We start from the raw sequence: 26,717 nt of genomic DNA, 5'->3' as shown, positions 1-26,717 counted from the left end.
ATCTATAACCCCCCCACCCCCTCGTACTTACCTAGTCCGGCCCTGAACGACACACCTATCCTTGCCCCCGCAGGGAATATATCAATTTCAGGCGCCTGTGTTGTGTAAACCTTGTCGCACATACAGGTGCAGACGAGCGTCACACACACACACACCAATCTCCCTACCTCATGCAATCTTAGGCTACCTGCCCTTTCTCCGCCATTCGTGATGTATCATTTCTCGCGAATGCCCCACTTCGACAGAAAGAAGTGTACTTGGTACACCTACCCTGCGCGGAAGAGACACGACCACTATTCCAGGACAGCGTACGTAGAGAGTGAAGCCTGAAACCCTACCTGTCGCTTCACGTGTTTGGTACCTGCAGGGACCGGTACCTGTTATGTGGGGCAAGGACTGTACGTGATGAACAACGTTTTCTGGTTCTTTCGTCTGTGATCTTCGTCATTTCCTCAAGTCGCTGCCTGCCGGTATAAGTGTTAGTCATTTCATTACCCAACCAATCCCCCTTTGATGACCGTGAACCTGGAACACGTTGTCACAGGCTTTCTCTCTATACCAGTTAAAATTAATGACACGTGAGTCTGTTGTGGTTTCCCTGTCTTGAATAACCGTGAACTGCTTATTATTAACTTGAGACGCCGGTTGGTTAATGAACAATTGTGTGACCGGCCTGTAATCTACGACTGATTCTCCCACATTATATTGCTGGAAGCGAGACGCAGATTACAATAAGACTTACGGTCTATTCACTCTAGCACGAAGGTTGAAATAAATGAGACCTGTCTGTTTACTTGAAAACCGAAAAAGCTCGACATGGGGTCAATCTCTCTATTTAGCCCCGTGTAATGATCGTCGTCAAAATGTTCACTTTCGTTCAGTGTAGGACGTCACTACTACGGGGCTGATTCTGGAGATAGCCGACAGCAGAACAGTGTATCGGCATGTTTTCATAGACTAGATCGATTGACCTACTACGCTTGGGTGGTAATTGATCGCTCTTGATTGACTTGTTTAAGCCTGATTTCAACTGAGACGACACAGTCATGGTGCGGCTCATGCATTGTAGGTACAGGCGCCGGATGATGATAAGTATTGCTTAACGCCCTCACGGTAAAACAATTAGAGGCAAGGGCGGATCAATTCACTTTGGAGGGGGGGGGGGGTTACAAAATGACTGCGAAGATACAAGTTGACGGCGCCAAAGGCGCCTAAGCCTCCAGGGGGGTCCGGGGGCATGCCCCCCCGAAAAATTTTTTTATCCAAAGAAGCAAAATAGAGCTATCTGGTGCATCCTGAGCCAATAAATTACCTCTTTTTTTTTGGGGGGGGGGTTACGTAACCCGTGTAAACCCCCCCCCCCAGATCCGCCCTCGAGAGGCATCAGTTTCCCCGGGTGTGACCCATTCTGATCAGTCATCGCTCAACGGCTATTGCCAGTTATCTCTCTGACCGGACGCTAAAGTCCTACGCGAATCTATCAAACCAAGAATACAGAGTTATCTCCCATATGTTGTTCTCGAGCAGTGTTCGTGAGACGAAAATGATGATTGCAGATTGGCCGACTTCGACAGCGATCTCCGTTCTGTTCTTCACAGTTATGATAAAGACATCGTTCTAAGGTCAAAATAAGTCGAAATTGTGGGACTGCTGCCGGAAGGAGACCGTAATATATGGTTGCATCACTGTCAAACAAATCGTCTGCTCCAGCGATCTCTGAAACCAAACGGTTGATTATCACGTGACACTTTTGCCATATTTAGAGTTGTTTGCACAGTAAATACAGCCGCGAAAAATAGCTCGTTTGAAACTGTCTTATATCAATTCCTTTGTAATTTAAAAATTACACAACACCAAGAAAAATCATTATCGACTCGACGATCGCGAATCTGCTTATATCCATAACACATTACGAAAAGATCTAACTATGTAAAAAAAAAAAAAAAATCGGTTTCCTTGCCAGACAATGAAACTCAAGGCATCCTGTCAGGGAGAGAATGAGCCGAACTCATTTTGACCTGAGGTCAGGATGGGGTGTGACCCAGACTCCAGACAGTTTAAAAATATCGCAAGGGAGGGGATGGCTGTCGCGCTCCAGGCGCCGGACAAGCCACACTAGCTTTATGTTTGCCATGCTCCGGACTGTGCGATCACGTACACAGACAGAAGCGAATGAACATGAAGCTACATGACTGGTGCCTGTAATCTAGAGCATGAAATTAAACTTGTGCCTTTATCATCTTGATGTGCGACTATCTTTGAAACGGGATCAGCTCGTTACTCTCCCGGCTCGTTACTCCCCCTTTGGGTTAGGGTTAGGGTTATTGGGGTGTGCACGTTAAAGATCCCACGATTGACAAAAGGGTCTTTCCTGGCAAAATTGTATAGGCATAGATAAAAATGTCCATCAAATACCCGTGTGACTTGGAATAAAGGCCGCGAAAGGTGAACATTCGCCTAACAGGCTTGAGGTTTGCTGGTCGATGTGAATGCGTGATATATTGTGTAAAAAATTCCATCTCACACGGCATAAAAGCGCTTTGAACTTCGGATAAGGCGCTATATAAATAAAGAGAATTATTATTATTATTATTATTATTATTATTAGGGTTAGGGTTAGTAACAAGCCGGGGGAGTAACGATACGGGGGAGTAACGAGATGCTCCCCTTTGAAACATCAATGCACCATGCGATATTTTTCTAAATGAAGCCGATAGACTATGTAGATATAAAATAATCCAAACACAAAGAGACTGCCAACGTTCCAAAATGATGTATATGTGTATATGTAGATATATTCATTGGCTTTGATTTGATTATGATAAACAATTCGCTCGACTCGTATCACAGAGGTCAACCCCGTCCCCGAAACAGCTTGAAAATGACGTAAGGTTATAGCACATATTTTTCAAATCGCTCGATGAAGTGTGCAGTGGTAATATAATTATCGTTATTCGAGACACAACGTGATATTATGATATGATATTAAGTAGAGGTTACATGCCGAGTCTCAGTGATTATCAAAAATAATGGTCGAAGTTAGCGGATCATGAAAAATGCGAGCTTTAGCGAGCTTTTTCATGACCGCGAACTGAGACCATTATTTTTTATAATCACTGAGACGAGGTGTGTAACCTCTTTATTCCTCCTTTCTTCAGTTATTCAAAGAAAAGAGGAGTTTTTTTGCGAAAGTTTGATCGAATCCTATTCTCTCAACCAGTCAACCTGCGCAGGCGATCGATTAATGCGCGGTTGTATAGTTCCGTGCAAATCATTCCATTCTGTTAACACTTCTTGTCAGTTTTCCTATTTTGGGCTAAAATCAAGTACACAGATATGCTGTTATTCTGCTGTGGCGGCAAAGGCAGATATTGTGTGTTCTGTATATGTTTTGGTATCGCTTAGAATAATGTTTTTTCGTCAAATGGGACTAGCAGACGAACTTTTGCACCCGTGTTCCAACGTTAAAAACTGTATGAAGTTCAGTTTTCTGGGGAAAATAGTGTATGAAACCCCTTTATGTTGTTTAAATTGATGAGATGTGTGCATTTGGTTGCGTGTGATCTGTTTATTAAATGAAATATTGTTGAAAACTGACCGTCGGATTGCAGTCTGTTGTCGAAGGAACTGAGTGAAAAGAAGGGGAACTACTCTTGTCGCTAGACAAAGTATGAGTTACTTGCCTTGGGAAATTGCTTGTGATGAACGGCTTGACGGCACGGCAGATGAGATTCAGAAAACAACCGAACTCATGGATTTTATATGGAGATTCATGTGTTCAGGCCTGTAGTTGTTAATTTAAATGCGGTATGTTTGTATTGTTTGCTCCAGAGATGTATACTTTGTACATTAGAGCGTTCGGAACTTTTCAGTCGCAAAAAGTAGTACCGAAACAGAACAACCTCTCAACCCATTGCACTATCGAGGATTCAGGCTGTTGCTGGGTCGTTATTTGTTTGGTTGCTGGGTCATTATCGAAAAAAAACTACCCCTACAAGTTTACAGAGGTAAAGAAGCAGAGGGGGGAATAAACAGTGTTAATGGGTTTTAATCGCAAGTTATTCGTGTTACGTTGTAAGCACGATGAGCGCGGCATGCGAGTTGTCGAACTCTTTGTTTCCTTATCCTGTACGCTGCTACTTCAGTGTTTTTTTCTGAACTTCCGAGCTTCAAAAAGCCAAGAGAAGTGGGGATGGGGGCGGGGAGGGGGGGGTGTAGTACACTACAGGGCGTCTTAGATCATCTTATCGTGTTATATATACTGTAGAAAGGCTGACAAAATCGGAATTTAATAAAAAACAAATCTTAAACTTGTAACATAAGAAGTCTATCTGTTTTAAATTTGTGGGAAAATCAGGTACAGTGGACGCCGCTTAATAAAACCGCGGTTAATAGAGCCAGCCGCTTATAAAAGCCGATTTCAGACGGTCCGGATTTATCACTATATCTTATGTATTAGAAAAAGCCGGTTAATAAACCCAACCCGCCGCTTATTAAAGCCAGTTTTCTCAGAGAAATCACGTAGTTTGTGACTAAAACTCACATGATCTTGTTCTGATGTGGAAGACGACCAACAAACAAACACTCATAAAATCGTTCTTTTCTGCCGAGTAATGATTCGTGACGGTGACAGTGAAATTATTGATGTACCGAAGTGATCAAAGTACACGTACATGTACATAACTAAAACAAAAGTTCAACATCCTTCGTGAAGTTTTGTTTAGATTCAAACAAGTGTAAATGACGAAAGAAAGTGACTGAGTGACGTAAACTAAAGAGAAGATTTTTTTTCTTCTCGAAAATGATGTATTCCTGGACCGCCGGTTAATAAATCCGCCGCTTATTAAAGCCATTTTTCGTCGGTCCAGAGTTGGCTTTATTAAGCGGCGACCACTGTATTGATGGAATCTTAAAATGAAAGGTTTCACTGTATTGTTCGTCGGTGTCGCCCTCTCATCCTTGGTTGAATAAATCGTTTCGATGTAAACGTGTTAGAACGCGTAGTCCGTGCAAGCTTGGTTGACCTTCGCGGAGAAAACGATCGAAGATTCAGTACTGAAACTACGGAAATGAAAAAAAGATGGTCAATTTTCTCGTCTGAGACTGCCAGTGTTACATCCCGTTTAGTGGTATCACTTCCCGGGGGAGAGGGGGCGGTTTCGTGAAGTTTTTTTTTGTTTTTTTTTTGGGGGGGGGGGGTATGTTACCTCTGCAGCCTTAGACAAGAAAAAAGACACCATCTTAGTCTCGGTTCCGTACTAAGTATTGGGTCTTTCTCCTCGCAACCTCTACAATATCTGCATTGCCTGACTGTCCTGCTTCATGCTGATTTATTATCTTCTTTCAACAGAATACCGGGTTCCAGCGGCCAAGATGAGTGGGAAGCTTATCCTCCTACTTACCCTTCTGACGTGGACTGCCGTAGGAGCAGCAGCAGCTGACTCTACGGGAGAACTGCCTCGTCCCTGGCTTCAACTCCACACATCCGCTCAGGTCCTACAACTCGTCTGCAAACCACCGCCCGAAGCGTCAGAGTGGGACGAACTGCACGACCTCAGGCTGTTCGTCTCGCTGTTCCATATCCGCAGGTCAGCCTGGAACCGCAAGTCCATCGCGAATATGACCACAGCGATGACGGAACCAAGCGTCGACAAGGACCTCCCGAAGATCACCCATGTCAGTTTTGAGGGTGACTGGGAGAGGAAAACGCCTTCTCTGACCGTCCTGATGCCGATGACCAGTCAGGACTATGGCGAGTACTACTGTACTGGCGAGTACAGCAAGAGCACCAGTCCGGGCAGGACTTCCAATTTCACCACACCCTTTACTGTGGACGAGGTCTTAGCTTCAGGTCACTCCCAGCAGTACAAGGAGTCTGAGGTCAACAATTTCCAGGTGCGTGTCATAGATACACACGAAGTCAATGTCACCTGGCTTCCCACGAATTCCAAGTTCATGGAAGCGAGCATATCCAGGACAACCGTGGACAATGACGGTAGAGAAATCTCTCCTGCCTATTCTCTCTTCGCGACGAGTCGTTCCGATCATCTGATTTACAAAGATTCTGGAGTCATCTTGGCCAGTTTCAGCTACCCTGCGCAGAATAGACACGCCAACTATTCCATGACGGTGTACGTGGAGCGTGACGCCTGTGACCCTACCTGTCGCTACACGTGTAGAGTACCTGATCCACGCTGCACTGGGGAGGATGCCAAGTTGTGTAACTGCCAGGGGACGGATGAAGGAACCGCGGCAAGTGCTGGCGGTGTAAACGGTTGGATGATAGCGTTTATTGTGTTTTTCATCGCGGCCCTCGCTTTCAATGTTGTGATTCTGGTGCTTGGCTGCAAAAAGGGCTGGTTCAAGGGGATATCATGTACAAACAAATCCAATGGAACAGTTCCCCACGCGCTAAATGAAGACCCAGAAAGAAAAACAGAAGAAACTCCTCCCAGGCGAGCGTCGACGACGGCTGAAGATTTTGTCCCACAGCAAACTGGGAATAAAGGAACTCACACGGAAATAAGGCCTGCAAATAGCACTGGTATTCCAATTACTAGTAATAAACAGCAACCCAGAGGAGAACAGCACACACCTAAGTTCCAGGCAGGCAGAACATATGATGAGAAAGGTAAAGGTGTGTGTGCCACTCCGTCCCTTGGTAAAGCCTCATACATTGTCGCGCTTCCAGAACTGTATTGTTACAATCCTGAAGACGAGGCTTCTGAGGACGAACTTCATCAGCTTGATTCTGACGAAACTTTCGACGTGGAATCGGAAGTACTTGGAGCAGTCGGGGGCAACCTAAAACTACCCAGGTCAAATTTGCCTCTTAGTTCAGGCAAACGGAAACAAGCTCCCTGTGAAACTGACGATTTCCACTCCATCGGAAGACGTCCCCCTGCGGGATACCAAGACCTTCGCCTCACGCCTCCTCGTTATCAACTTCCTGATGAAGTGCGGAGGTCATCGTCAACCTTAACACCCACAGAAAGGGATGACGAACTTCAAGGGCCGATTCCGAAGCTCGAAGAATTTGAAGAAATGCTGCCCAAAGACCGTGACGACTCATTTGACAGTCGTTCCTTTTCGTCGCTATCGACGAGTGTCTTGAACAGTATTCCAGGAGAACATACAAGTTCAGCTTCGCGCACAGGACGAAGAAATAAGAAACCGACGTCAAAAAGATGATGTGGGAAACCACAGAAATGGTGGCGACAGGATCTTGAGTGCGCTCTGGTACAGAAAGGCCAGGCTACTTTCGTTTTTACACCCCCGGTATAGGGGTGTGTATAGGATTCGCTCCATGTGTTTGTTTGTTTGTTTGTGTTCGCATATAGATCTCAAGAATGAACGGACCGATCGTCACCAAACTTGGTGAACAGGTTCTATACAGTCCTGAGACGGCCCGTACAAAAATTGGGACCAGTCCAACACACGGTTAGGGAGTTATTGGTGGATTAAGATTCTACAAGGACTTATAGAGGGAGATATTAATGGTCAAAGGGAAATAACCTTCTCAGTTGGTGGCAGTGAGAATGGTTATTTCCCTTTGACCAACGGGGGTGTTTTTCCTACCTCGGAGGAATTTCTTGTTTCAGTAGAGATTATCTTTCATATATCATGAGATTATCATGGATATATTCTTGTTAAGATTATCGTGGATATAATGGAGATTATCATGGATATATTGATAAGAATGTCTCGCCTACCAAAGTGTGTAATGCGTACTTTGTATACATGTGCCCTCGCGGGAAAGCCGTATGTTCTTTGTGGCGTGGTGTGCTTCAAAGTTGGAAGCTTTGCTGAAAGAGTTCAACAGGAGCTAGCATATTTACAAAACATGCCCCGAATTGACCACTGCTGCCACAGAAAACGTCAAATATCAATTTCATCAGAACTGTTCTAGATTGAGATTGTTGACAAATGAATGAAGTAACGACGCCTGACTTTTGACTCGTGTCCTGTCTATAAGTGACTTCGGCGCGAGTGGTGCAGAATCCTCGAAGAACATATTTACTGATTAAGACTAAAGTAAAAGGGTGACGCGGTGCATGTATGTGAAAGCCATCCGCGCACCTGATGCCATATTTGGAGAGATCAGAGCCTATCACAGCTCGAGTACAGTGGACCCTCCGCCACTCCTCAAAAAGAGATGCAGTCTTGGAGGCACGTCTCTAAAGAATAAGGACGTAAAATTTGACAAGGCATGTGAGGTGAGCGTAGGTGTCTCAGCACACACAGAGATTGTCAGTATGTGTGTGTGTGTGTGTGTGAGGGGGGGGGGGGGGGCTTGCGTGTGTCAAAGTGCTAGAAAAATCTTTGCACGAGTCAGAGTGACACAAAAGTTTACCTTGTCAAAACAGCTCGATCGAGAGGGGTTGTCTTCCTTTCCGCTTTCTTCGGGAATAGACGATGTTTGGAAATAATTGTTAACTCTGTCGGGTGAAAGAGTGAATACCCTTGCTTTTAGTGAGACAAACAATCCACACGTGCTCCCTGTCCACGCGTTTCAGACACACCAATCGCTATAGTGACTGACCCATGGATTCCGAACATGGTCCACTAACACACGCGGATTTGGGAGAGTTGTGTATATTGTCCGAACGTTGGGCTAACCCGATATGCTACATTATTTGTCTGCATACATGTTGTTTTGTCGTAATGGTGTATGGATTATACTTCAGTTGCTTTGAAGAAATGAAAAGAAAAAAAACCCGGTTGTTTAGTTTGCGGTTCTCCTGAGTGTTGTTTTGGAGGAGGAATACTATCTGCACTCTTCCTTTACATATTGTTTCTTTTGTTACTTGTGCAATGTCCTTCAATCCTGCATAGCCTCTCTGGTTCAAGGGACAAAAGTTATCACGAAAATGACTTCAACATGTTTCTGCTCCATTTCTTCACTAAACACACACACACACACACTACACTCAAACACATGCAATGAAGTGCAAAGCAACTCTTGTCATGATTCTGAAAGCTGTGCATTCTTTTCAAGCAATCTGGTACTGTCAGTTCTCCTTCTCATCATTTCAAGTTACAAAAAACGTTCGCTTCATGGCTGCAGCAAACACACCGTGAAAAATTCACACCGACATTCTTAAATTCATGCTCACATTCATGGGTCACACACACACTCACACTCCATGTCAAAGTTACAAATGATACAGATAAGCAGTAAAAAAAATTTACAACTTTTTTTTAAATAAGACAATGAAGTAGTCATAAGTTGGTTGTATATGGTTTGTGGAATTAATCAAAATCACAAGTAATTGAGTCAATCATCATAATGAGACATCTGATTTCTACTGGGAGGTGCTTATTCACCCCTGAATGAGTGGAATAACTTTCCAGCACCTGAATGAGTGAAATAACTCTCCAGCATCTGAATGAGTAAAATAACTCTCCAGCATCTGATTGAGTGAAATAACTCTCCAGCATCTGAATGAGTGAAATAACTCTCCAGCATCTGAATGAGTGAAATAACTCTCCAGCATCTGAATGAGTGAAATAACTCTCCAGCACCTGAATGAGTGAAATAACTCTCCAGCATCTGAATGAGTAAAATAACTCTCCAGCATCTGATTGGGTGGAATAACTCTCCAGCATCTGAATGAGTGAAAGAAGTCTCCAGCATCTGAATGAGTGAAATAACTCTCCAGCATCGAATGAATTATATAACTCTCCAGCATCTTAATTAGTAAATTAACTCTCCAGCATCTGAATGAGTGAAATAACTCTCCAGCATCTGAATGAGTGAAAGAAGTCTCCAGCATCTGAATGAGTGAAATAACTCTCCAGCATCTGAATGAGTGAAATAACTCTCCAGCATCTGAATGAGTGATATCTCTCCAGCATCTGAATGAGTAAATTAACTCTCCAGTATCTGAATGAGTGAAATAACTCTCCAGCATCTGAATGAGTGAAATAACTCTCCAGCATCTGAATGAGTGAAATAACTCTCCAGCATCTGAATGAGTGAAATAACTCTCCAGCATCTGAATGAGTAATGAACTCTCCAGAATATAAATGAGTGAAAGAAGTCTCCAGAATATGAACAAGTGAAAAAAGTCTTCAGAATCTGAATGAGTGAAAGAAGTTTCCATATTCGGAATGAGTGAAAGATGTCTTCAAACTCTGAATGAGTGAAAGAACTCTTCAAAATCTGAATGAGTGAAAGAAGTCTCCAGAATCTGAATGAGTGAAAGAAGTCTCCAGAATCTGAATGAGTGAAAGAAGTCTCCAGAATCTGAATGAGTGAAAGAAGTCTCCAGAATCTGAATCAGTGAAAGACGTCTCCAGAACAAAAAAATGCACAGGATTGGTAAGAGATTCCCTCCCTTCAGTCTCTTATCTCCCTTGGGTCTCAGATCTCCCTTCATTTCCAGGTGGTGGGTTTGCGCAGGTCCCTGGCACCTCGTACTGTGGCGTTGCTGGCCCCTGCCCTGGCCTTGACCTCTTGGCTCAGGAGTTCTGCTTGGGCCAGCTCCTCGTCAACCCTAGGCAGTATTACAATATTGGTCATTCTCCACAGCTGTGTACCAGGAGAAACTATGTTACGAAGTTGACATGTCTTTACTTAACTGTCACATTTTAACCATACAAATTGATTTCAATAATAAATACTGGTTCCATACATATCCTTGGCCTACAGATAAAGAATTAGAAATACTTACACATTTCTTTCGTCTATGTTCAGTTAATTACAAGGGTTTCAAAGTATGTCAACTTCGTAACATGGAAACCAAAAGTTGTGACATGGATTTCAACACTACCAATTATTTTTTAAACAGACAATATTACATACTATGTTTTTCATTGCATGCCTGTATCATTTTATATATAACTGAAGTATTACTGAAAAAAAGTAAAGAGAATTCATTGTACAGTAGTTGCCATTTAAATATAAGTTGTAATCATTTAAAGGACTACAAGTGCATATCACAAAATGGTACACAGCTCTGGAGAATAACCCATACAAAGATCTCATGGTCAAAAGTGGAGAAAACTTACTCAACATTTCTGAAAGCTATGCTGTGAAATACAATTTACAAATTGCAGCGTTTAATTTCCAGAAATGTCAAAACGGACACAGACACACACACTTGCAGAGGATGCAGTGAAGAAATACACAGACCTGGGAACCCATATGATTTCGCTGTATTTTGTATGCATGACTGTCTAAAATACTATCAGTACGATCATTAAAAAAAAAATACGACGAGAAAAATTCCTAGACTACTTTTTTCACAAGTGCATCCCGAAGCCGATCCAGTATTTTGACACATTATTACAGTTTGTGTCAGTTAACATTGAAAGAAGCATTTGTTTTAAATGTTTTGGTGAACTTAAGTAACGGTGCGACAGAATCGTGTGAAGCATCTTTGAATCATGGATGTTCAAAATGCTGTGTGGAGTACGCTCATTTTTCTGAAAATACACCAAGCTTGTTTGAGAATACTCCAAGTGCAAAACTGGGGTTCCCAGGTCTGAATACAGTGGTACCCGCCATGACAGGACACTTGGCAATAGCCAAATGTGTCCCTACACTGCAGGTGGCCTGTAATGACAGGTATGTTTATACTTTGGTCAAATGGAAGACACAATGTGTCCTTTAAATAAAAAGAAAACACAGCAGTAACCAGGTTGGGTGTTTATATCTATAACCAACGTTTATATCTATAACCAACGTTTATATCTATAACCAATGTTTATATCTATAACCAATGTTTATATCTATAACCAATATTTATATCTATAACCAATGTTTATATCTATAACCAATGTTTATATCTATAACCAATATTTATATCTATAACCAATGTTTATATCTATAACCAATGTTTATATCTATAACCAACGTTTATATCTATAACCAATGTTTATATCTATAACCAACGTTTATATCTATAACCAACATTTATATCTATAACCAATGTTTATATCTATAACCAATGTTTATATCTATAACCAATATTTATATCTATAACCAATGTTTATATCTATAACCAATATTTATATCTATAACCAATGTTTATATCTATAACCAATATTTACATCTATAACCAATGTTTATATCTATAACCAATGTTTATATCTATAACCAACGTTTATATCTATAACCAATGTTTATATCTATAACCAATGTTTATATCTATAACCAATATTTATATCTATAACCAATGTTTATATCTATAACCAATATTTATATCTATAACCAATGTTTATATCTATAACCAATATTTACATCTATAACCAATGTTTATATCTATAACCAATGTTTATATCTATAACCAATGTTTATATCTATAACCAATGTTTATATCTATAACCAATATTTATATCTATAACCAATGTTTATATCTATAACCAATGTTTATATCTATAACCAATGTTTATATCTATAACCAATATTTCGGCACGTTACTGCCTTCTTCGGGATGGTAAGCTTATGTAAAGAATGGAATGACGGCACGTGACATACAGTGTAATGAATTTTTATGATGATTAATGACGTCATATTGTTTCTCGCGCGTTCTTTTTTTCCCTCTGGCGTTCTCTGTCTAGCTGTCTATCTCACACGCGTACGTACAAACCCCCCCACACACATATGCATTCTCTCTCTCTCTCTCTTTCTCTCTCTCTCTCTCTCTCTCTCTCTCTCTCTCTCTCTCTCTCTCTCTCTCTCTCTCTCTCTCTCTCTCTCTCTCTCTGTCCTTTACTCTGGGTAGTGTCCTCTCATGGAAGGGGACTAACATCACATGTACCACTGTACTACAATACAATCAACCGGTTAAGTGGTTTTAACTAACGGACTTCAAAAGCAGAGACAGCAAACAAAACTTACAGAAGATCAAAGTTTCCATAATTCTCCTTGGCTGGCACTTTGTTCCACCTGACACTGTTGAACAAAGATAACAAAACATAATGCCACTCATACTGATACAAAACTAAATGAGAGTCTGAAGGGCCCAAAACAGCTGTGTATAACTGCACACTTAAAAAAAATAATGCAGCTTTACAATAAGTGGGCCCCTTGTAATGAGTTACAATAAAACCGTAAACCTTGAAGTAGCAAGCCAAAGAGAAGCATGACACTTCCACAGCATAACTCCTGAGCTTTCCAATTATGCTGTCCAGCAGACACAACATATTTTTAAAGTCCATGAATTCTTGGTCTTTTCTCCTTTTCCTGTGCCTATATCATTCCTCCCACCAACCTTGACCATCCTTCCCTTTTTTGAAAACTATAACGTTTAAAACATACCCAGACAGAATAAGCTCATACAAAAAGGGTCTTACATGCTCTCCAACCTCCCCCCCCCCCCCTCCCCCAAATAAAAACAAACAAGCCAACAATCAAAAAACAAACCAACTTCTCTGCCCACCTGCCCTCCCCCCCCCCCCCCCCTCCCCCCTACTTCTCCTCTTTCCATTCTCCTCTGCCCCTAATCCTCCTTCCATTATCCCGCCCTCCCTCTTTCTATAACCCCCTGAAAATTCCTTCCGCCCCCAGCCTTTCCTGCTATTTTTTTCAATTCTGTTGCAGAAATAACGACAACAGTGTTCCTTGAAACTCACAACCTAATACCCCCCTTTTAAGACCCTGTTTTCTCAGACTTTTTATTCATAATCTCTGCAAATGTACCCCCATTTTAAGACTCCCTCCGTTTTAAGATCTAATTTTCTCAGATTTTAGGAGGTCTTAAAAGGGGGGTTCCACTGTATATTTTTCAATTCTGTTGCTGAAATAACAACAACATTGTTCTTTGAAACTCACAACCTAATACTGTATCAGAGAAGATGTCATCCCAAAAAATGTAGAATTTGTAGCACAGAAGAAAAGTGTGACAGAGAATGTGAGCACTCACTCTGGGAACTCTCCAGGTGGGATGACGATGTTGCAGACGTCAGACATAAGGTTGTACTTCATGATGCGATCGCTGGAGGTGGTTGCTGTCAGCGAAGGTGAGGCATTCACCTGGTGTACACAGCATGGACAAATGCAAGTATGTCTGTTCATGTATAATGGAGGCATGATTTTTTATGATCAAGTATGAGGTGGGTGGGTCCTAAGCTATGGTTTTATTTTGAGTTGTGATCCAATATTTACTGTGTTTATTCATCGTGTGTGACAACTAAGCCACAAGAAACACTTCCGTCTGAACCAGCAATCTGATACCAACATTGCATTGTATTGTTATAATATGTACTACAGTATTGTTTCTAGCATTCATCTCATCTGATTCTCTCACACAGTAGCTATGTCTCTCATTTATTTGGGAGGCAGATGCGATAACTTTGTTTGCCATGCAGGACACGGTTCTTTTATTGCAGGAAATCAACTTTAAACTCTTTGTCAGACATATGGAGAGAAAAGATGTCTTTACCTCAATCAGCCAGGGCTTGAGGTTGTCATCAATGATGATGTCATACCTGCAAAATAGAGAAGCCGGCCTCTTCAATAAAAAAAAGAATACATAACAGAAACCAGCTTTGGTAAATTCCTAATCAAATTTTTGGCAGCCTGTCGCTGATTCCATCAGGATGGAAATCCTCTTCAATATCAAAAACTGCCATTAGACCGTATCTGTTCTTTTCTCATTCTTTGGTTCTGAATTCTTTGAAAAATGTAACATAATTATGAGGTGTATCATCCAAATCAAAAGCTAATGTCATATGGTCATTGAACATGAAAGAAAGACTCTGTACTAAACACACATGAAACAAAAACAAAAAGCTCATGCACACACACAAAAGAACTGGTGATAAGGACAAAACACTGTCAATGCATGTCAGGGCTTACCCATAGCACTCAAAACAGTGTCGGTCATTGGATATCACACCCTGTGGAATGAAAAGAAAATTAAATGAATAACAAATCTGTTCTACATTCAGAACACATACGTACACCAATAAACGAATTCAATTTAAAACAATACATACTGTACACAATTTTCACCCCCCCCCCAAACAAATTTCATCAAAATTATTTAACGGTAACCACTTCTTGTTTTAACCCATTACATTTCACATAAAATCAACTGTCTTTCCACATCATGGCCCAAGGGAAGCAATGAGAGACAGGGAGAAATTATAACCATAACTGTAGCATGGTGTGGAGGTGCTCAGGTGGAGATGGTGCGGATCTAGTGTGTTACTGGCGCTGTGGGGTAAGGTCACTTTGCATGCCAAGGGAGGTAATGGGTCAGTGTCAATTTACTAAACTATAGATGGTATAGCACTGTCTCGAAACTAACGCGATAGTCGGACAGAGTTGCACCCCTGGAACGGCAGGTAGTTCCGGTTTGAGTTTGCAAAATGGAACCGCATGACAATCCGCCCTTCAACTTCTTTACCCGCGTAGTTTGAACAGCAGACACAGTAACATTCCCTCCACCACTAATCTTCTCTCGTTCAGCCATTTTGGACGTAAACAAAACAATCGGAACTACCCACCGACAGCGCCGCGGGCTACGGCAGGGACGGACAACTCTTATCACTTTTGTTTTGAGACAATGCTATAGGGTGCCATGAGAGGCAATGTGTCAAAAACTATTTTAATATATGAGCCCAGCTCTCATACTTACAGCCACAGCTTTGAGCGAGTGAACGGTCAACCAGTTGATGTCATCAAACAGCTTGTCTGACACCTGCAAAGAAAAAAATCACGGAATTAGAGGCTACAAAAAGTACTCCCATCTAAAACTTTCTGACTTTAAAACTGATACCACATCATTATTGTAAGTTGATAGGTAAAAAACAAGCTAAAAAGATGTGGAGACAGATGATCGAAGCAGTGCATAGGTTGTACTGGCATCTACTGCGAAATACAAAATTTAGTTCCATTATCTCCAACTGACCTCCTTTCCTCTCGTTCCCTCCAAGTAGAGACGCAGGTTTTCCACCGTCCATTTTCCGCCATGAATTGCGTTGTAATCTTCCTGTGGTGACAAAAATGAGCAAAATCATTAATTGCAAACGTCACAATAGGAGAAACAAAACACAGACAAAAAGCCTGAATGGCAGGTGAACTTTACATTTACAAGACACATTGAAATGAAATGAAATGCTCATGATTCAAATGTAAAAGCCATAAAATTACAGTAATTCACAGCCCGTTTTTTGTTGTTGTTTTGTTGTTTTTGTTTTTGTAAAGGATACAGTGGAACACCCCTGTTAAGACTTCCAAAATAAAGTCTGAAACTCAGGCAACAAAAAGGGTGTACATCTACAGACATTATGAATTTAAAATCTGAAAAAGTCAGGTTTCAAAATCGAGGGGTTCCACTGCAATACCGTTGTAACCTTAGAATACTGACCCCTGTTTTCTGAATGGAGACGTTTGTGAGATGAACAAACATGTTGTCCAGTTCACTGACGTTTGCGTTGTACTTGACCGTGCAAAACCGGCAGAAACCAAGTCGATACCTAAAACGGGAGACAAAAAATGACAATAAGCGCACATTCTCTCCTAAAACTAAATCTACAGACAATGACATCTGCAGATGTGCATGGGTCCAGGATTGCTCAAGCCTGAATTGATTAAAAATGAATTTCCAGAGAATCACATTCACCGTATTTCCCTTACAGTTACAGGCTACACTACAATCATTGACACTCGGTGTGTTAATGAACACCTTCACTGTCAGACAACAATGTCACAGTCCTGATAAAACCTGAGCTTACTTGCATGCAGCTCTCACCACTGAAGTCTAGAAAGCAAAGACATAGACAAGTGGTACCTCCCATGTGAGGCCCCACTGTTACAAGAACACATCCACACAAAAGGACACATGTTGACCATTTGCCTATCACCCAGCCTGTCACCCAGCCTGTCACCCAGCCTGTCATCCAGCCTGTCACCCAGCCTGTCACCCAGCCTATCACCCAGCCTGTCACCCAGCCTGTCACCCAGCCTGTCACCCAGCCTGTCACCCAGCCTATCACCCAGCCTATCACCCAGCCTATCACCCAGCCCCAAATATGCCTGTCATTACAGGACACCTACAATGTAAGAACACTGTTGGCTGGTCCCCAAGCTGTCCTTTCATAACAGGTACCACTGTATACTCCAAACCATAAACATAAACACTTTTTCTTCTTCTTTGTTCATGGGCTGAAACTCCCACGTTCACTCATGTGTTTTGCATGAGTGGGTTTTTACGTGTATGACCGTTTTGACCCCACCATTTAGGCAGCCATACGCCGCTTTGGGAGGAAGCATGCTGGGTATTCGAACCCATGACCCTCCGCATAGGAGGCCGATGTCTTATCCACTAGGCCACTGCACCCGTCTACATGACCAACAAACTCTAAGGTCTTCCTACATAATTGCTCCACAGGGATCAAGTTTCCGGGGAACTTACATGTAGCACTTCAAAGGCCGGAATGACGTCACGAGCACGTAGAGACGCAGATCAAACTTCTTTCCACCAATCAGCAGCGGGTTGTCGATGTACTTGGAGATGACGTACGTCTCCTTCGCCGTGGGCGCCACAAACCTGAAACGTCGCCAACTAGATAAAAGACTGTCAACAAAGTCTGATGCTCTACAGTTTAATTCCTCTTGCCTGCTCTGAGCAGTTACACATGCTGCAATCCTTTGGAAATAAAATATGTACAATGCAGACGTGTTTGTATGCTGATACTGTGTTGGCCTCATTGTCATTTTTTGTCAAAGGGCACAGAGTAAAAAGACGCAATGGGCACACACAAGAAAATAAAATAAAAGAATCAACTATGGGACATGCCTACATCCTACCCGTTTTTACTGCTTTTGATGTTGTAGCAAAAATAATAATCTTGATAATCAAATCTTGGTTTTGCAAGAGCAGCCCCAAAACTCTTCAGAAACCAACACCTAATATACACACATTTACAAAAACAAAAAGAAAGAAACAAACAAAAACAGAGAGTAATCTCCTCAACCAATCAAGTACGTACGAGTTGCCCTTTCCGTCTCGAGACCACTTCTTCAGCTGACTCAACTTGTTGACCAGAAAGATGCCAATGCCTCGGGCTGAAACACAAATGATTCAAAACCAATCACACTTGCTGATAGACGTCATGAGAGAAAAAGTATCCGAGCCTAAAGCAGCATTGTATGGTATACAATACAGTCCAACCCTTCTTTTAAGACCTTGGTTTTTGAGATTTCCTGTTCGTAAAATGTACCCCCATTTTTAAGACCTGACTTTGTCCAAGGGGGCTCTATTGTATAAGAACCTTGGCCACAAAGTCTTGGCCTTCTTACATTACGGTCTTCACACATGCAAAAACAACAACACAAGTCATCAGTGTCATTAAACCACTTAGAAAATCAGCTGTTCAAATATTTTCTATTCACGTAAGTGCCTTATCAATACAAAAGACAGATAGCCAGCCAGCCAGACATTCAAACTCCTGTCTCAAAAAAAGACATTTCCATTTGTAACAGCCTTCCGAAAGCAGTGCAGGTGGCAGCACAAACTGCGAACACTTTCAAAGGCAGGATCGACAACTACGGGCTAAAATGACTGGAAAAGTATTCACCTGTTTGTTAAAAATAACCCACCAGTACATGCCACCAAATTGAGTCGTTATACAGAACACAAGACCAATGAACAGGCCTATGGCCGTAAACATCAAGTTGAAGTTCAAAGATGGTGTGGGCTTGCTCGCCTTTTCCACAGGGTTTCATGATCCATGTTGTGTTGGGGTTTTTCCGGAACTCTTCCACAAAGAGATTGTAGTCTGCTGGCAGCATGAAGGTCAGGGGAATGAAATCTGCACACAACACAACATGCTCATATTGGTTTGAAAGTTGGGAAAGTAGAAAATCAGGAAGACAAAAAACTTGGGGTACAGTAGGCCACGTGCTCCCTGGTGGGGTCAATAGGTAGTGGGGTCCAAGGTATAATGCCCGCAGAAAATGAAAGCATTTAAGTGATTTTCATGCAGAATTTGGACCTCTACATGCAAGGACACACACACACACAAATCTACATATATCTTTACCAGTTTACACCAACTTTTCCAAATGTGAACACTAAAGGAAACTTTTCTGTATGCAGTGTTGTTCTCAGGCCTGTCTCCAATCACTGAGTGACAGACGCACACTTTTTTGATCTGATGCATTGTTCTGACACCTCGTTAATCGACCATGCAAAAGTTTAGACATGAAGAAAGTCTTCAGATCAGGGTTTTTTTAGTACTGTGCCAGGACATTTGGATTTCAATCCAGGTTCAACTGACCTATGGTCCTCTGAGCCCGGGAACAACACTGTTTGTACACTTCTCTTTAGTACCATTGTTTGTTTCTTGCAAGTTTATTAATTAAAACAGTGTTTAGGTTGATACAACATAAATCTATTCTTCTGACTGTTTTCTGGACCACTGCTGTTGACCAGTTAGAGAATTACAAAACTTTCTTTCTTTACTTTGTTCAGAAATAATGTTTAGGAATAGATAAGACACTATTCCTGTATAATAACTAAGGAATACATAAATATATTAAAGATGAGAGTAAAAAAAGTTTGGAAACCAGCGTTTAAAATTAAAAATGTTATAATATTTAACACTGAAGAAAGAGGCACCAACATCTACCCACCATAATTAAATCTTAACAAGCAAATAGCAGTATGATGCAAATACCCTTGATGACAAAATACATTAAACAGACAATTCAATGGAATTGATGATGACTACCTAGGTGAACATATCTGCCGTTTTCATCTTTCTCTGCCAGGGGTGATCCTTCCTTGTCTAGCTCCTTGCGGTAGCGTTTGATGTTCTTCACCATCAGATCTTTACGCGTCAGCTCTACGTGGTTGGGAAAGTGATTAATGACTCTGCAAAAAATGGGAGAAAGTTAAATAACCACAATTTATCTCAATCCTGAAAGTCAACTCAGAGAATCTAAGCTTAGAGCTATTATACTAGCCAGTTTGGATTTTATTATGCCTCTCATTTAAAAACAAAGCAAAATATAAAAGAAATAATGACCAGGGATCGCGTTAACGCATGTTTTTTGCGTATTTGACGCGTTTTAAAATCCGCCCACGTATTTTCCCGGCGCTTTTGCGTAACGCGTACGCAAAACAACTTTTATTCAAAACGGCATGCTCAGCAGCAAATCCCAATACTGAATCAGACTATAGCACGAGTTTAGAATCTCTAGTCTGTTCTGATCAAACATAGCACAAGCGCGCGAGTTCAAATCTAAAGTCTGTTTTGGATAAAACAAAATGAGGTGGCGTGCTCTCGGCATAAGAGTGTCGCAAGCGTCGCAAAGCAACGCCGGTCGGTTTTCTGAAACAGAACATACACCCAAAATGCACTGGGCGTGTGGCGCCAAATGGGCGTGTACACTACATTGGGGTGTGTACGTTAAAGATCCCACGATTGACAAAAGGGTCTTTCCTGGCAAAATTGTATAGGCATAGATAAAAAATGTCCACCAAAATACCCGTGTGACTTGGAATAATAGGCCGTGAAAAGTAGGATATGCGCCGAAATGGTTGCGATCTGCTGGTCGATGTGAATGCGTGATGTATTGTGCAAAAAATTCCATCTCACACGGCATAAATAGATCCCTGCGCCTTGAGTCCGAGTCTGGAGATACGCGCGCGATATAAGACTTCATATAACAAATCTAGGCCGAGAGACGCTTTCAGTTCAAGCCTGTCTTTGATTCATTCAAAACGGCATGCAGCGAAAGTTGTCCTTGTTTTTTCGTACATCGTGATGATATAACTGTGCGGGGCGGGGATATAGCTCAGTTGGTAGCGCGCTGGATTTGTATTCAGTTGGCCGCTGTCAGCGCGAGTTCGATCCCAGGTTCGGCGGAAATTTATTTCACAGAGTCAACTTTGTGTGCAGACTCTCTTCGGTGTCCGAACCACCCCCCGTGTATACTACATTGGGTGTGCACGTTAAAGATCCCACGATTGACAAAAGGGTCTTTCCTGGCAAAATTGCTTAGGCACAGTTAATAATTGTCTACCATACCCGTGTGACTTGGAATAAGGCCGTGAAAGGTAAATATGCGCCGACATGGCTGCAATCTACTGGCCGTATAAAATTTCATCTCACACGGCATCACTGCAGAGCGCCTAGAACTGTACCCACGGAATATGCGCGATATAAGCCTCATTGATTGATTGATTGATTGATTGATAGTGTGACGCAAAATCGGTTCTGCTTTACGCGTTTTTTGGCCGACAATGCGTAAGCCGTACACAATTTGAAAAATCCTAGCGCGATCCCTGAGTGACTAAACAAGTAAATCCTATTCCTAACATGTTAACCTGATAAATAAAAATGTACCACTCACTGATGAAAACAACAACATAATGTTATCAGTAGGACCTGATCTCTAAGCTCACAACAAATGAGATGTTGTACATGTCATATGTCTGCATGAGCATGAGCAACTCATTCAGTAACATTGTTGAAAAATTATTTTTAATACAGTTGACCCCACTAATAAAAATAGAACAAGGGACTGTGCATGAGAGGTACGAGAACAAGATAACAATAAAAAGAGTACATTTCTATTGTTATTTTGTCCCACAATTTTTGTTTAGAAAAGCAGGTCTTAACACTGGTGAAGTCTTACAATGAAGGTACATTTACAGAGGTCATGAACATAATCTAAAAAAAATCGTAAAAAGTTGGGGGGGGGGGGTCTTGAATGAGGTGAAGGGGTCTAAACAGAGGGATTCCACTGCAATTTCCTTTAAAAAAAAAATTGAATAAATGAAGTGAACGCACTGATCATCACCCATGCGAAAGCCACACTCCACACTGAATATGTTGCGAATGTTGTGGACACCAGCCCTGCAAGACAAATTGAGTCAAAGTCAACCCTGAATATTAAGTCAATGTTCTCATCTAGGTATGATCTACATCAGGCATGGGAACAGGAAATCATCAAAAAGGAGGAAAATAATGCGGGGGTGCGGGGGCCGCTATAGGCCCCTGCCAGGGGGTCAGGGGGGCTTGCCCCCTGAAGCTGAGGGTTTTGGGCATTTTCCACACCTAAAACGTGCACCAGGAGAGACCATAACTTTACAAAACAGTGCACTTGAAGCTGCAGTAATTTCTCACCAATGTGTTCAAAATTTAATCCAATTTACACAATGACTCACCAACTCTTTATCTGCATGCAGTAACAATCTCCTTGGTGTCACTAAACCATACTTTCAGAACAATTAACATTCAGAAACTATCTACACAAAAAAGGTTACCTCAGAATAGTTCACTGGATTGATGATCACTGATGATGAATGTATTCATGAACATAAAGGTATTGAATCCCTCTAACTCCAAGATGTTCATGGGCTCCACAAGGAAAGTTTCACACTGCGATAGTGTTATTAAAATATCATTATCAATTAAGAAGACTGTTTCTCTGGCGCTGGCTTACAGTTACACTGAACCCTACACACAAAATATTCAGCCTATGGCATCAGCCTACAGAATCCAAAGTCTCTGGCACTGTCCCTTACACACACAACATATTCATTCTGTGGCTTTAGCCAACAGAATCCAAGTTTTTTTACTTCGCCTTTCGTCAACAAGATCGAAGTCTTCACTCTCTCATCAAGCCAACCAAAATTCCATTTGTTTTTCACACTTGATATCAAATAACCAAAGGGAAGTAATCGCTCTTAATGCATACGACATGTGTAATAGAGTAAGCGAGAGTTGTACGGAACCTTTTTTCCTGGCACCTGAGAGAATAACAAGCATTGAAATGAACAAGCGACTTTCATCCTAAGTCGCTTGTTCATTTCAATGCTTGTTATTCTCTCAGGTGCCAGGAGAAAAGGTTCCGTACGACTCTCGCTTACTCTATTACACATGTCGTATGCATTAAGAGCATAGCGTTCTCTACTACGTTGTTAAGATCGCCATGATTAAGAGCGATTACTTCCCTTTGGTTATTTGATATCTTAACATCGCTCTGCCTCATTCTGTTTGAAATTTTCACACTTGAGTCGATTTCGGCCGCAAGGGCCTTTTCACTTTTCGTAATTCGTTGATGCATGGTGACCAAAAACTGCACGATCCGTAAAAACAAAGAAAGCGCTCGGAAATCTTCGGCAAATTCCGGAACAAGCATAAAACCACTTGCTCGGGTGTTTCCGACAGCATTCTTATCATCCTCGGCAAATTTCGTACAAGCAACATTCAGTCCAAATAAGAATACGCCAATTGAGAATAAACTATCGCCGATGGAAGCTGTTACGCACATGAAAGTACCGTACCCCCCAAATTTTTTCAACGGATTTACACCGATCTCAGAAATGACCCTGGGGCTCATCAAAAAGGCGGATTTCCGCCAAAAGGCTGAAGATTCCCTTGCCTGCTACATATATATTCTAAGAATTAATGAATCTGAAAGACTAAATGCTCTATAGCTGACCAAGGATTCAATATTCACTGGTTACAGTTCTACATTACGCTGAATGCAAAACTCTAAACATATTCTCTCTCCCTGTGAAGATTAGGCTGTATAAAACCTTTATCCTTCCGCAATAAAATCCTGAGCTCTCTCTCTCTCTCTCTGAGGGCCCCAAAGGGTTTAAAATCGTGATCGTGATTGGCGTTTTTTGACCTTTCTGTGACCGTGATTGCCGAAATTTCCATTTCTGTGATCGTGATGGGACTTTGCCCGTGATCCGTGATGACAAAAAAATCAAGTCTCGTGATCGTGATCGTCATTTGTTTTCGTGATCGTGATGGGCATTATTGCAAAGCATTTTATTTTCAACGTACATTTTTCACAGCTGTATCACTCTATGATCCTCTATTCGTCAAGGGGTCAATCCCGATTGAAGGGAAGCAACAACACATTCAGAAATATGATTTTGACAGCGATTGCTTCCGTTTAAGAGAGCCAATCACACACAAAAAAAGAGATCCAATCAGAAGGCAAATTGCAAAAGTCTGCCAAACTTCATCCAATGGAAGGGCTTCGTGCAAAAGTTTTGAGTGCATTCAGTCAAATTCGAATTCGAAGATCAAAAATGGCGTGCAGCGGTAATGTCATCGAACTTCTGTTATATTTTGTGGATTCAAGCCAGACCAAAGCAGGCGGCGAGAATGCCTTCCGAAGACGAAATATCAAGGTATGTTGATCTATGTTGCTCTATGACTGTTCTGAATGTAGGCAAAGATCTTGACATTTGTTCAAGATCTTTGAGTTTGAGTGAGATCATTGACATTGTCGACATTGCCACGTCCGGCTGTCACTCGCTCAGTGTGACCTCGACTGGCTCGAGATCGAGTCTGCGTGTAGCCAAAACCGAAACTAGAAATGTGTTTTTCATCCCAGCAACGTGGACACGCTTGGCATAGATTCTAATTGTCGCTTCTTTGCATTAAGCTTGGATTTATTTTAGCGCCTGTAAACTTTAATATCAACAATGGGTTAAATTCAGAAACAATGGCGGGGAGACGTGCCAGTTTGGGTCACTTGATCCTCATGTCAAAGACGATCAAAGTCATGTTCGTTGGGGATTTTGTCAGGCATGCTACTTTTCCGGTAATTGCCGGAAATCCGATAAAGCTGTTTTCAAAATCCGGTAAAGTCAAATTTATTCCGGTGAAGTTGAAAAATTTCCGCAAAAACGATCCGTGCGAATATCGCGCAACGCGATCGGGCGCCGGTCTCAATGAAGCCAGCGCACAGTAGTGTTGTTTTCACCAGTTTGGAGGTGTGCTGAATGGTGGTGGGGGGAGGCTAAAATGGGATTTTTAACAAGATCACAACACTATTACAGCCCTGAAAATGATGCCCAGAATGCACCAGATTGCACAGATTTTAACTGGTTTTTGAAAAAAAATTCGGGGGGGCATGCCCCCGGACCCCCCTAGTTGGCTCGCCTGCTTCGCAGGCTCAGTGGCACTGCGCGCTTCTTTCAGGTAAAACCATTTTTGGCCTGTAGCATTCCTGTTTGTTTTTCAAGGCCATGAAACCAGCGATGGTGTACCTCAAATTGTATGACAAAGTTGAAAATAAAGAACCCATCACACATACATGTACTTTAATTTCAATCCACCCAATAGTTTTTGAGAAAATGGGTTTACAAGATTTAGCTCTGGAAATGTGAAATTGTGCAAGTATATATTCATGTGTGTGAGTGAGGATGTGGGAGTTGAATGTGCATGAGTGGAGAGAGAGAGAGACAATGACAATGACAATTAGGAGAGAGAGAGAGAGAGAGAGAGAGACAGAGACAGAGACAGAGAGACAGAGAGAGAGACAGAGAGAGACAGAGGGAGAGACAGAGAGAGAGAGAGAGAAAAAAAAACCAATGAAAACAACATTCTTGTTACTGATTACAAATCATGATATGTCTATACATGTGTGTATGAAAGAGAATTAAAAAAATAATAATAAAAAAAGTGCAACAGTTCTCACTTTGTGTTGATAAACAATAGATCCAGAGGAGCGAATTACTGTGTGGTTGTGTTTACTTTGACACGTGCTTTCCGTACATGCAACTTTTACCGTGACCGTGATTTGCCACTGGTGTTCGTGATCGTGAAAACAAAAATCAAGGTAACTGTGATCGTGAAAGCTAAAATTTCCCTTCCCGTGATCGTGATGATACCCCCCCTTTGGGGCCCTCCTCTCTCTCTCTCTCTCTTTCTCTCTCAAGGACAGATTCTAAGACTAGGCAATGCCTAAAATCTCCATCCTTCTGTAATAAAGTTTAATCAATCAATCAATCAATCAATCACACACACACACACACACATACACACACACACACACACACACACACACACACACACAGTCTGGAGAAATAAACAGGTGTTAAACTTCTGTCGTGCAATATCCCCCCAAATCAGTTTCCGTTGCGACGATAGCCAATACTGGCTCCTGCAACGTACCAATACCAGATCCATAGTTCTGGTGTACCAATACCATGGCCCTGATTAATAAAATATGTGGCAAACATTATAAAGCCGGATGTGCCGAAGCAAGGTTAATTCCATGGAACAATGGAATGAAGCTGAGTAAATCAAATGTAGCATTCATGTGGGTTTTCTTTTCCTTTTGCATTACCAGTAGATATTCCAGTCATCGTCGGTGGAAACCTGAACCCATCCGCGGGTGTCAAAGTTGTTGAGCAAAACAGACTTGTCAAAGTCCGTGGCATATTTCAAACGGGCCATTTTAGGCGGCGGGCAGCAGCTGCTCATCAAAATTTTTAAATTTAGTATACTTTAGGGTCACGGATAGTATTCAAAACGATCAGGGTCCTCAAACTATGAGACAAATGCACCAAAACAGCACACAAACACGTTGAAACAGCTCAATCTGGCGTCCATAGTTTCCAGCCTACCACCATATTTACTCCTCGTAAGCCAATCTCGCCACCGCGTGAACATTTTTCAGACTAATCTTACATTGTTTATGCAGTGCACAATAACGCAAACAAGTTTTGCATTCTCTGTTTTTTAATGATATTAGATGTTTGTATGTTCATATACGCTATGTTATTATATTTAACAAATTTAATGTTGGTTATTTTGCACGGATACGGTCTTGGAATTGTTATGGCGCAGCCTGACAAGGGTACCAAACCATATATCCTGTAGCGAGCTTGCTACAATATCTCTGATATATTACCCTGATATAATACCTCTCTGTTTTTTCTTTAAAAATGAAATGAAGGAGACCAAAGCAGATCTGTCAAAGATGGTTCGTTTGTGAG

The 26,717-nt window shown here is 41.7% G+C and overlaps 3 protein-coding genes across 5 annotated transcripts in view; 1 reads left to right on the top strand and 2 right to left on the bottom strand.

The window, feature by feature from the left end:
- The window catches only part of LOC138970230 (trichohyalin-like), a 113,876-nt gene that overhangs the window by 77,954 nt on the left and 9,205 nt on the right, over positions 1–26,717 (bottom strand). The window lies entirely within an intron of this gene.
- Positions 247–8,908, top strand: LOC138971760 (uncharacterized). Its single transcript, XM_070344559.1, has 2 exons — positions 247–470; positions 5,351–8,908. Exon 2 carries the CDS (start codon positions 5,374–5,376, stop codon positions 7,189–7,191), a length of 1,818 nt encoding a protein of 605 aa, XP_070200660.1. The 5' UTR covers positions 247–470; positions 5,351–5,373; the 3' UTR covers positions 7,192–8,908.
- LOC138971761 (polyglutamylase complex subunit TTLL1-like) lies at positions 8,969–26,380 on the bottom strand. 3 transcript variants are annotated; one of them, XM_070344560.1, is made up of 14 exons: positions 26,066–26,380; positions 21,757–21,822; positions 19,690–19,832; positions 18,664–18,768; positions 17,947–18,022; positions 17,370–17,504; positions 16,323–16,431; positions 15,864–15,944; positions 15,591–15,653; positions 14,807–14,847; positions 14,391–14,436; positions 13,872–13,981; positions 12,848–12,901; positions 8,969–10,499 (listed from the first exon to the last, which is right to left on the bottom strand). In XM_070344560.1, the coding sequence occupies exons 1-14, from the start codon at positions 26,200–26,202 to the stop codon at positions 10,379–10,381; spliced, it is 1,287 nt and encodes a 428-aa protein (XP_070200661.1). In that variant the 5' UTR covers positions 26,203–26,380; the 3' UTR covers positions 8,969–10,378. The 3 variants fall into 3 exon arrangements, with proteins under 3 accessions (XP_070200661.1, XP_070200662.1, XP_070200663.1); XM_070344561.1 differs by lacking the exon at positions 26,066–26,380 and adding an exon at positions 22,233–22,290; XM_070344562.1 differs by lacking the exon at positions 21,757–21,822.

This window comes from Littorina saxatilis, linkage group LG7 (assembly GCF_037325665.1).
Source record: "Littorina saxatilis isolate snail1 linkage group LG7, US_GU_Lsax_2.0, whole genome shotgun sequence".
In the NCBI taxonomy this organism is placed as follows: domain Eukaryota; kingdom Metazoa; phylum Mollusca; class Gastropoda; order Littorinimorpha; family Littorinidae; genus Littorina; species Littorina saxatilis.
This window is presented reverse-complemented; position numbering and strand designations above follow the sequence as displayed.